A 12,057-nucleotide genomic window follows, 5' to 3' on the forward strand; every position below is an offset into this window, starting at 1 on the left:
CCTCCTCCCTCGGCCAACCGCAGCATGTTCGCCGCCTTCGCATCCCCCCTGCCCCTCGGGCGCTCCTCCGTCGTGCGCGATGCGCGTACCGCACGTCCCCCGCGCCGTGTGCGCCGCGCACTGGCGCCGCCGCGCGCGGAGAACCGCGCCCACCCGCATGTCAACCTGGTGCAGCCGCCGCAGACGACCCCGCCGACAACCCCGCCGACACCACCATCCCCTTCCAGCTCTGCCTCCGCCCTGCCTCCGCCCTCACTCACACCCACCTCCTCCTCGCCGCCCCCGCCACCACCACCACCACCATCCAATGACCAGGCGCGCGCCCTCGCCATCGCGCTCGCGCTGTCGGCAACGTCCTTCGGCCTGGCCACCTACCTGGGACATGATGCGCCAGCTAAGTTCCCCGCCTCGCTGGACATGCCGCTCTCCACCTCGATCTATAATGCCGTCACCGCCTTTGTAGCCGGCCCGCATTTTGCCGTCTCCCTCGGCATGGGTATCTCTGCTTTCATCCAGGCTCTCACAGGCTTCGGCTTCGCCATCGTCAGCGTCGCCGCGCTCACCCAAGTGCCCTGGATCGCCCATTCCAGCGTGTTCAACGCCGTCCAGCCCGTCGCCGCTACGCTAGGCGCCCTCACGGGATGGATTCTCATCCTGCCGGAGTTCAAGCGCGTCGACTGGAAGGCTGTCTCCGTCTTGCTTGCCGCGAGTACCATGACCACGCCAGTAGGGGCGGTCATGCTCGAATATTTCAACCCGGAGGTTGTTATCAGGGGTTTGGGCGCCCTTATTTCAGGGTTCGTGCTTTACTCCGCACTAGGCGTGCCCGTGCCAAAGAAGCTGGGCAGCGTCCCTGGCGCGTGGGGGCTCGGCTTTTTGGCGGGCGCGCTCGGGGGAGCCTTTGATATCACGGGGCCGCCTTTGGTCGTGCATGGCGAGGCCGCGGGGTGGGAAACATCGAACGGCGACTTCAGGAGGAATGTGCTCGCCGTCGTCACCATTAATAGCTCCTTGGTCGTGTTATGGGACTTCTTCGCCGGCCGTTTGAACGACTACTACTATATGGACTTTGTGAGATGGGCCGCGCCTACGACGCTAGTGGGAATTGCGTTAGGGAAATTGTTGGCCGATCGCCTGGACCCCAGCGCGTTTAAGAAGATCGTGTTGGGCACTTGTATGGTCATGGGCGTCAAATTGTTGTTCACGTAAGCGTGGGACAAGGCTTGGCGTGCTCGTAGGTGAGCCAGTTTTGACAGAGGTCGTGGTGCAATGTCGTTGCGAGAGGCGACGTTTTGGGTGGATTTGTGATAACCTTCTTTTGCGCGTATCTACTTTGGTACATCGTGACCTCCCGTTAGGGGGGTTGAACCTGGTTTACCCCGACCGCAGCGTCGAGACCGTGAGTCTCGTCAAGATGTTTCCGTTTGCCACAACTTCACCAACTGTCTGCCCTGAGCAGCACACGGCACGCCTCACTTGAGATCATTCGCAGCATCGAATGATACATATCTCATATGATCTTTGTCGCAGAATCCTCAAATAATCTCAATCTCCTGTAGACCAGGGTAATGGGAATGCATGGCTGTAGACGCAGAATGCGGAGCCATGCGACGCCCGTCAATCAAGCTTCTCATAGCTACTGTTGCACTCAAAGGGCGCGCATACACCGCAAACACATGTTTTGCGCCGTCTGTGCGGTTCTGTGGTTGCAAATGCCCCGTGTTTTCTCTTTCCTGACGATGCCAAATATATATATATTGCATGTAGAATAAAAGAAATAAAACCAACGACAAGAACAACTGTCCAACTCAGTTCACCAGTGCATCAAAACGGGGCATGTTAAGACACACCCCGAGGGTGTGTCTTAACATGCCCCTTTTTTCTGCAGTTTGCTTTGCTTTGCCCAAAGAGGTGATTTGGCGTGCTATGAGTGGCTCCTACGTTTTAATTTTTGAGTTTAAGAAAAGCAAGGGCGTAAGAAGCATACGGTGTTTGTTAAGAATTTAAAAGTATTCCTGGCAAAACCGGGCAAGAAAACCAGCCTGTTAAGACACACCCTCACACCCTAACACGTCACATTTTGTAATATTCTTCCATGCTCAAGTTTTTTGCGTAGCTCTATCGGACCGTTAGTCCTCATATGAGGACAAAAGTTCTTTATTTTTTCTAGACAACCCAACTCACGATTTCATTTCTGTTTTTTTTGTAACCAGAAGGCTATCACTACAGGTAAAGCACGTGGTTTTCGATTTTAGCGAAAACCAACTCATTGGTACACATAGAGGTTGTTCAAAAGAACAAGTCGGCTTACAACTAGCATTTCTCTTAAAGCAAATTTTATACCAGTAACATGGAAACATGGCCTTGAGTAGTTTCTATTCGGTTCCAACTTCAGAAAAAATTAAAAAGAGTCAACCTACCAAAGAAAAATAGAAACCGTGGACATCAAAGTTGAAATGAAATAAATATTTCAGATTTGTATGTTATGATAAACGCATGGTCGGATAGACACTACGAGCCGAAGGCTACGTATGGGACCCATTCCCCGGGGCGGTCAGTGAAATTGGGAATGAAGACCAGCACCCTAAACAATAGATGGAAAAGTATTTCGCTTGGATAATCAGCGGGCGCAGCGTTTTTTCTTAAGGATACCGAAGTCATTTATCAGTTAATCTAGTCTGATACATCATGCAAATTTTGCATCAATGAAGGCCCTCGCCTTCCCTCCTTCTTCCCCTCCTGCCTTCTCTACCAGACTGCTGGTCCATTCGGAAGCAAATTTACGAAAAAGTTGCTCCCCTCAAAGAATAGCGAAGCGACCCTTGTCGTGAGTATGTTGATAAAGTAGAGGAACTTGATCGGCGCAAGAAGCGCAACAGCTATTGAAGGGTCCACGGCTTCTGTATACGTAGAAGCCACAATTCCGTTCACCACGATGCTTCCGTCGAATGTCTGCGGGTTGTGCAGGCCTCTCAGCACAACCATTTGAAGGAAAACGATATTATCGACCTGACCATTACCGAGCTTCAACAAGTCGCCAGTCCGAAGAGACTTTGCCGGTCGCATTTGGCCATTGCATGAAATATAGTGGCCAGGACTTAATTCAAGTGTGACGTTCGACCTGGTCTTGACTTGCACAAATCCTGACATCACCTCGTCAGTGTGATGCGTAAACAAGAAGACGTCAGAGAAGACGCCCGGCCCGGTTTGAACTTTGTCGCCAATGCGAACATCCGAAATTGAAACCACGTTGCCTGACGATAAAACAACCTTTGCTCTGCTAGGGAAGCAAACTGCATTCGAATCATTTGTGGAGGTAGCCGATATTGAAGGTGATGCGCTGGGAGATGCTGCTGATCCTGATGGGTTTGAAGCTGGGGTCGTTGCGGGGCTCTCAGAAGCATTCGCTCCAGTAGGAGATGGTGGAGAAGCCCCCGGAGAAACCTCTGGTGTCTTTGTAGGTCCTGGGTTAGATACGCTGGAAACAAAAGGGGAAGCGGAAGGCGATGCGGAAGGTGAAGCCGAAGGTGAAGCCGAAATTGATACACTAGAGACTGGTTTGCCGGTCGCTAAAGGACTAGTGGATGGATCATCGGTGAGCGGCGCCACAGGAAAGCATTCCGGCAGGTCCACTGGATTGCTGAGCTCAAATAAGTTGGCAGGGAGATTGGCATCTCTCCCTGGGGTGGGACTAGGGGTAGGAGTGGAAAATGGTTCTTGTCCAGGGCCTAGATTTCGTGACTGCTTGTACAAACACAAACTCTCGTCCTCTTTCACAGATACCATGCCAATCTCCGAGGCGCCCAAGTACGCAAAGCCAAAATTTAGATCCTGTCCGCCAGCTGGTGGCGTTAGGAAAAAGAATATGGTGTTTTTCGCGAAAGCGAGTTTGCCGCCGCAGTATCGATCTGAGGTGTACTCAAAACCAACATGAATAGGGTCCAGTCCTCGCAAAACGTTGAAGGCGTTAATCGCCCTCGCATTGGAGCTCAGAATTCCATAGAGTGGTGCAAGACCATTTATGACAGCCGTTCTGGGATCGCTTAATTGCTCCCCCGCCACAATGATCATGTATTCAGTTGAGTTGCTATCCGCCTCTCCTGTGCCGCATTTTTCTCCATCATGGTGAATAGCGGAATGAGGAATAATATACATCCTCTTTGGTGTCTTGGTACATTGCCTAATGATTCGATGCCAGATTGAGCTGCCTGCGCACTGCTTTGGGGTTAAAGCCTCGGCAGCTTTGTAAAAATTCAACCCCTCGATGGTCCTGGGTACGAAGAGCCGAGAGACTGTGTCCATGGAAGCATCCTGATCAAAATCAATCGGTCCCAATATACTGCATGTAGCGATTGAAGCTATAGTGAACGCCAAAAGAACTACCAGCAAGCATGTTCTCTTCATGATTCCTTGTTGGATCTTTTCGAGGCGACCGAGAGGTAGAGCCCACTCGCTATGGTAAAAAGTTTAAATGCCGGGAAGGATAAATCCCAGTTGTGAGACTGCGAGACATACACATGAAGTGGTTGCTTCAAAAACGAGATAAAAACAGAAGCTACAAGGAACTCTGCACCTTTACTGACAGAGTTATATGCTTTCAATATCAATAAAGTATTTTAAATCTCAAATACAACGGATCCCATTGCGGATCAACCGACAGAAGGGCTACCAATACTACTTTTATCTCTCATCGCGTTGACTCCATCAATTCAAAGATTCCAAATATTTGTTTTCATGAAATATGGATAGGTTGGGCGTTTCGCAACGTGTCGACGAACAGGTAGGCCAATACCTATTGCCTGTATAAAACAACACAATCTACATATCCGTTTGTGAGGGGATTATGTTCTCGTTCCCCAACAGAACAGTCAGCTCTCTGTGCGGTGAGAAAGATTCGCACGCTTTTTATTCGTGATTCAGTCAACACGCGATGACCGCAATGCGTGTATATTATTAAGTTTATACCAAGACCTTCTCGACGTAACAACATTGTTTTTCATATCATGGAGTTAAGCGCAGTACCCGAATATCCCTCGTGATGTATCCTTTTGTGAACAGTCGAAAATAGCGTAGCACCTGTGTTGGTTGCGTTTGAAAAAGAGTTTCAAACAACTATGAATCGAACCGGTGGCTCGTTCTAACACGTCCAGAAAAGCTACTGGGGAATTTCCTGACATCTGTGCCTTGCGGCATGGCCTGCCTGTTCACGCCAAGGAAGAGATTCGAGGCTCTAAGCTACACTGTTAACAGGATTTAGTGTGGTGGTTAAATTAGTGTCGCCCGGGAATTAGTATGCTATCATAAATATTGTGCGGCGACTTTCACGGCCTTGAAGCCTGATAATTTGCCGTTAGGAAACTCCCAACGGTCTGAAAGAAAATTTCCAAAATGGCAGTAATGTAGGCTGTACTGTACTACAGTAGGGTAACTACGTACAGTACCCTTCCTGGCCGGGGCAATTTGGGAATTTTTTTGGCAGAGCCCCAGAAGTTTTGAATGGCACTATCCCGAGCAGCCAAAAAGTGTCCGCTACAGCCAGTCGGGTGTCCATGTGCCATCCACCACGAAAAGACGCTGGCAAAAACATCCTGTTGGAAGCCATTCGACATTTTCTGATACGTGCCAAAAGGGCTCAAATGGCAAAAAGGGGCAATTTGGTGATTTTAGTTATGTACCGGAAAGCGATAACAAAGATTCCACAACTTCCTCTTCACCCCTCATATCCTTACTGAACGCTTGCCTCGAGAGTGTACTATTCATTGCCGCTCCGAATCTCGCCCCAGAAGCAGAAGAAAAACGTTCAGGCTATGGGGGAGACAACGGGGGATTTTGGTTCAGCTGCTGACTTTGTACGGCGACTCTCCTTCGAGAATCGCATCTGGGCTCGACTGCGGTCCCGCTTTTCCTTCTTCTCAGCTTTTAGATGCTCCTCAGCAGCAAGTTTTACGTCTCTCTCTTCTGATTTCGATTATATCCTCCAAAGTCAAGTACAGAGCAGGAGTACCTTTTTGTAACTACACACTTTTCTCGCGACAGGCGTTCGAACTTTTTATGTTCGAGAAACGCGTGCATGTCATAAAGATTTTATTCATACTTCTGCTTTTGCGCAAAAGCATTTCCACATCCCTGATTCTCGTTGTGGGGTCTTTGGCAGCCTCCAAAGTTTTTTTGAGCTGACGAAAAGTCCGGTTGTCGGGGTTCCGAGTTCCATTTGTGACATTTAGGGAAGCGACTTTGCCACTTTTTGGGTCACATGTGACCGCATCTGGTGCTGGTCTCTTAAACCTGTTTAGAAAAGAGTAGTCCATGGGCCATAACACCCCCTTTTCGAAGCTTAACTTAATCTTATCCACCGTGATTTCACTGTAAGCCAATATCGCCACCATCAGATTTGCACGCACACTTCGCATGTCGAGCGTTGTTTGTTTATGAAGCAGGTCCCGGTGTTTGTGCATCCCTTTTTGAATGCACTGTTTATGTCATGGTCGCAGGGTTGCAAGAAGTGAGTCTTGTTTGAGGGAGACTGAACGACTTCGCACTTTTTTTTGCTTGCACAACTCGAGCCACTCGAAACTTTCTCGTTAGGAGTGACAGTCAAGAGTCACAAAGTTGAAAAGCTCCACGGGTAGGGTCTTCCTCACAACTGTATCCACATGCTCTATCACAAAGGAAATGAATCTCTTTTCCATACCCCTGTCTGTTGTCATTATTACGATTCCCTTCTCAAACCACATTTTTTGATACAATCTACTATTTTTCACGGAAGGGCATATTATTTAGTTCTGTTTGAGCATAGAGACCGATCCGCTTATTACATTCTTTCCTTCTAAAATGAAAAAGGGAGGAATTTTGAGACCAGATGCCGAGGCGGCAACCACAATCATTATATGCTTGTTGTTTTTTCTAGCTTGAAAAGCCAAATACCTACCGTGATCGGTGCGTGAGGACCCAAATACTTTAGTTCTTACCCCATATTGACAGTCCACAGCTATTTCGTCGAGGTTCCAAAGGCGGGAGGGGTCGTTCAATATACCAGGATTAGCATGTTGCACTTTCTTCAATGCATCTGAAAAGGTTGACACATGAGTGAAATTTTCAGCGGCCAACTTTGCGACGTCTTTGTTTTCACTTTTTCGATAACTGACGTCTCTATTCACGGCACGCCAATGGCGGATGCTGTCTTGAGACGGACTGCCAGATTCTGTGGGAAATCATGCTCGTCCGTCAGAAGCTATCTGAGTCATTATATTCCTCACATCACCGTTTGAGAGTGCAAACCCCTTTTCTGCCGCGTATGCAATCCTTTTCTTTATCAAAGTTGACTCTTGTTGAGTAAGAACTGTTCGGTGTCCTGTGCAATGGGCTTCTAGCGATAGAAGGGCGTTGAGTTTGGATTCATCACGCTCTTCGAGGTGGTGATAAATCCGATCTACTGTTGTGGGAAGTACATTTGTCGCTTTCACGACAGAAGACAGTTTAGTACGACGAAGGAGCGCGGTGGCTATTTCCCGCTGCTTTTTCATGAATGGCTCGCGTTCCTGCGTCCTTTCTTCGATTGCACTCTGCATGCGCATGGAGAGTCCCATGACGCACGAGTACTTGTGGTCAAAGTCATGATGTCAGTGCTGTAGAAGACAGTTTTACGATCGTTGGGACGCCGTGGGGCTGCAGGAGTTTGAGTTTTGGCGGACTTCTGCATGGCAGGGGAACGAGGGAGGACGAAGGAACTTGTACGACTATCGCTAACATGGCGACGGCGTGTTCTTGAGAATCTGGAAGTGTAATACTAAAAATTCCCAAATTGCCCCGGTCAGGAAGGGTACCTTGTCATATACAACCTCCGGGCTGTAATGTATACAGTACGTCATCGGCGTGTAATGCCTACGTGTACTGTAGTTCGTCCGTCCGTAAGGCACACGTGTAGTCCATCCGCGTGTAAGGCACACGTGTAGTCGCGCGCCTGTAATGAACCCGCGGCGGCGGGTGCTGTACAAATTACAAATCTTGGCTGTGATACCACAGTGCTCCCGACGAGCACCTATCAAGCTATCTAATCAGCTTTACAGTGTAACAGCTGTGAGGCGAGGTTTTTGCCACACTCACCGCGTGCCAAGGTGTTTATCATAGCGGTCCCTATAGTCGGACCCGACTTTGCCCCTTGCGGGCCCAGCTGGTATTGCACAGGTAGGGATCCCTCACACTGAGGAAGCTCCGTTATGGGCTCCCCGCCCAATCTGATTGATGCCCTGGCAGGGCGCGCCGCCCTGAGCCGCCGACCCTTCGGCACCTTACCGCTTCTGCCCTGGGCCGCACAATCTTCGCCACCGCACAATCTTCGCCACCGCACAACCTTCGACACCTCACCGCTTCTCACTTCTCCTCTTCCCTATTACAGTACTCCATTTTCAAAACAAGACGTCAGAGCAAAACAAATACACGATATGATATCCGAACGCAGGCTTCTCACATGGGTCAGTGGAAACCGAGATGGAGGAATAAGGTCAAATCTGACCTATATAATCGTGTTGTCGAACATGATGAAAATCGCCCCTTACCTCCAGAATGGGTATAACGACGTGATCGGAATGATCATGGCGCCTTCCACGCGGTGGTACCAGAAGGTCGTCCTAGTGATATTGATTACAGTAATTGTGATGCCGCTGGGCGTAACATTTTTAACATGGCTACTCGTCTTTCAATTCGTGAACGCGCTAGAGAGTATGGCAGCTGACATAGCTGGAATAATATTATCGATAGGTACGTGTGGCCTTGTGATGTACTGGCGCCAGCGCTGGTGCTACCAAGTACTCATACAGGCACTTGAGGCCACTTTTCGCACGCAGTTATGTCACAGGAACACGACAATAGCTGTGGTCCAAAAGAGGCAATGCACAGATGACTGCATACAAGGAGAGTGCGTAGAAGGAAAATGTTTCAACGTTTTTGACGACTTTCTGTATATATCCATCGAGACCAGCTGTAAGTGTTTCAACGAGCATGTGAATCGGCGGTTAAGACTTGCTAAGGACGACCCTTCTTCAGATGAGGTTTTAGTCAGAGGAAACCTATTTACAGAGAAGAAAATTTGGCTGTCGAGAGCGCAGTTAGCTCATGGAGATTACAAGAATTGTGGGACTTATAATCTAGACTATATAAGGACTCACTATGATATGGAACGCCTTATGTGGATAGAATCGAAGATCTCGACAGTGTACGGGCCTCGCGCATGCATTGTGGTGAGGAAACGCGCAAACTTGGAAGAGATAGTACTGCTGCCTATCAGCAATGCGGAACTAGACAAGATGTCAAACACAGACAACTCCTTGGTCCTTTTCAGAGATCAAATGAGAGGACAAGAACTCGGTGTCTTACACATGGATTCTACTATGACCTTCAAAGTAGTTGTACAATTAGTAGCCATAATAGTTGCGATATGGGCTATCGTGGGAGAAGAAGAACAAGGAAAGATAGCTGCATCAGTCATACTAATGACATTGATGATAACAGTAGCCAACAGATTACCCGAGGACATAAAACTCGCGGACTTACACTGGTTGGGGAAAGATGCGAAGAGAAACCTAAATATTGCAATGGTTTCGGTCGGGATAGGGCGACAGACATTTGGAGATCAAGGGACACGTTGGTCTCGCCACTCATACCACGGCAAGGAGGAGGTCGGCACTATTGACAGGGTTGAAAACTTATTCCTCAATAGATCTGTGGTAATACGGGATAGGATGCTGTGCTTCTCAAGGCGCGGTCTATTCGTACCCATTTCAGAATTCCAAATAAGAGATGGAGTTGCGTACATCACCCGTTGGGAAGAGTGTAGCCCTCGAACGGCTGGCAATTGGATACCGGCGTTAGGCCAGGCGAATGACTACAGTAGTATAGGAACTTGACGAGCGTACATAGCTGAGAAGTGGTCCCTAAAAAGTAGAAGGAATTACTCGAAGATATCGGTATTAGAAAAGATACTGAGGAAAGGAATCAAAGCAGAAGAAAAAAAGAGAAAAGAGGGAAGAAGGGGGCCAACAAGTAACTAACAGCAACACCCACAAAGACAGGCTGACAAGGTGTATCAGTTCGGTATATTGCCTGAGAGCCTTGTGGAATTATAATTTTTTGCCACGAAGTTGTATCCAGCGGTGGGCTTCTGCAAGAGTGGCCAGAAAGGGCATCTTCATCAATCAATAGAACATCATGTTCTATTGAAGATGCCGTTCCTGGCACAGCCATATACCTTATATCTCAGGTACATGATGTACCTGAGGGCGTGTCTTAACAGGCTGGTTTTTGCTTTGCCTTGCCCGGTTTTGCCAGGAATACTTTTAAATTCTTAACAAATACCGTATGCTTCTTAAGCCGTTGCTTTTCTTAAACACATAAATTAAAACGTAGGAGCCACTCATAGCACGCCAAGTCACTTCTTTGGGCAAGGCAAAGCAAACCGCAGCAAAACGGGGCATGTTAAGACACACCCTGAGATATGATGTATATGGCTGGATATCTTCATCGCCTCGGCCAGTACTGTAGCCCTCCTTATTGATATCATCCATCACATAGAATACTCCTGAATGATGCCGCAATGGGCTCGGGATAACCCCTCATATATCGAAGAGATATACGAGGAAGCCATCTCGTAGTTCCTCCGCTTCCACCCTGCAAAGAAAGGATTTCTCTTCTTCTATCGCGATACCGATGAGAAACCGCATGACATTGTTAACTTCGTTACGTCGTACTCTAGAATGTTTTCTCTTTCGAGATGCCGTGCACATCCTTGAATAATCGTCCCACTTTTGGGTGCGCAAATTCCATAGTTTCAAACAGAAGCGCCATTCATTCAAGAAGGTAAAACCCCTTGCTAACACATGTCAAATGATTGCCTTTCGACTTTTCTTTTCCAGGAATCTTACATGGTCCAGCCTGGTCTTTGCAACGTGTCTTGAAGAATAATTACTTCAACATATAAACCTCTAATTTTTATGAACACAGTACTTCACTCGGACATAAAAAAAATTGACGAACAAACAAGAAAGTCGTTCTTGAGGGGGCGTGTCCGTCCAGGAAGGTATCTCGATCTCAGACCTTGTGAACTATTAACGCGAAATCTCTTACTATAAAGCAGACGTGTTTCAAAATGTCTCTTTACTTCATAAGAATATCATTTTTCTGCTTTTGAGCTGTATGGAGCTGCAGAAACGTGCACCAAAACTATTTTGTGTCCTTCGAGCAGGATTTTTGCGTTTTGATTCATCAAAGAGAAGAAGGTGGTGACGAAGTGCTGTTTGAAACCTATATACTGGATCTCGTTTTCTTTTTTTATGCAGTGAAACGGTGTAAAGGAGGAATGGAAAAGCCCGTACAAAAGTCACACTCGCTTGATATTGATGGAGGTAGTACGAGCGGATGGTCGAAGTTGGAAAAAATGAGGAACGTTGAAATGATCAGATATCCGAAGTTTGACTATATCAACTTGTAGATCAATAGAAGATGGAAGCCACTTACACCTTAGGCTATAGCTTTGAATTCTTGTCCGGGACAGATCGAAGAAAATGATATGGAAGCTTCCAGCTTGATTTCATGGAACATATTGGAAGACTAACTTCAAAGCCCTTCGTGTTTATTGCAGCGCTATTCCGCATGTCTTTCCCTAAGAGCGCGAAAATACCATGGCATGTCTTTTCACCTGACCTTGCTTGTCGAAAGCTCGGGCGACTCTTTTTACCTCGCACTTCCTGCTAAATGATGATGAAAATCGGGTTGCAGGTACACTAATGGCACTCATTGAGTGCATGCAAAACGTTAATTTGTACAAACTGGATGCACTTGAACAATTGGAATCCGACTTCCATCTTTAGAGCTGTAACAGTTTTTCAGTCAGATGCTACAAACTTTCAGCTCGGGTGAGCATTCGACCGATGTATTCTTCATAAAACCTGAGTATCACCTCACGCTCTAATACCAAACTACTCAACCTTCTTGACGCGCTCATGAGAGTGGCGTATGAATATGCAGAGATGCAAAGACGCTGCTTGCCTCAAAGACCAATTGAAG

The 12,057-nt window shown here is 47.7% G+C and overlaps 2 protein-coding genes across 2 annotated transcripts; both read left to right on the forward strand.

Moving 5' to 3' along the window:
• Nucleotides 1–492: 492 nt before the first annotated feature.
• CHC_T00001211001 (hypothetical protein) lies at nucleotides 493–1,209 on the forward strand. The gene has a single exon (XM_005718583.1). It carries the CDS (start codon nucleotides 493–495, stop codon nucleotides 1,207–1,209), a length of 717 nt encoding a protein of 238 aa, XP_005718640.1.
• Nucleotides 1,210–8,774: 7,565 nt separating this feature from the next.
• Nucleotides 8,775–9,902, forward strand: CHC_T00001212001 (hypothetical protein). The gene has a single exon (XM_005718584.1). The coding sequence runs from the start codon at nucleotides 8,775–8,777 to the stop codon at nucleotides 9,900–9,902; it is 1,128 nt and encodes a 375-aa protein (XP_005718641.1).
• The last annotated feature ends 2,155 nt before the right edge of the window (nucleotides 9,903–12,057 follow it).

This window comes from Chondrus crispus, genomic scaffold, assembly GCF_000350225.1.
Source record: "Chondrus crispus Stackhouse genomic scaffold, scaffold_415, whole genome shotgun sequence".
NCBI lineage: Eukaryota > Rhodophyta > Florideophyceae > Gigartinales > Gigartinaceae > Chondrus > Chondrus crispus.

Coding starts and splice junctions, on each gene's coding strand:
- CHC_T00001211001 (XM_005718583.1), top strand. CDS start 493: ATGGGTATCTCTGCTTTCATCCAGGCTCTCACAGGCTTCGGCTTCGCC.
- CHC_T00001212001 (XM_005718584.1), top strand. CDS start 8,775: ATGTACTGGCGCCAGCGCTGGTGCTACCAAGTACTCATACAGGCACTT.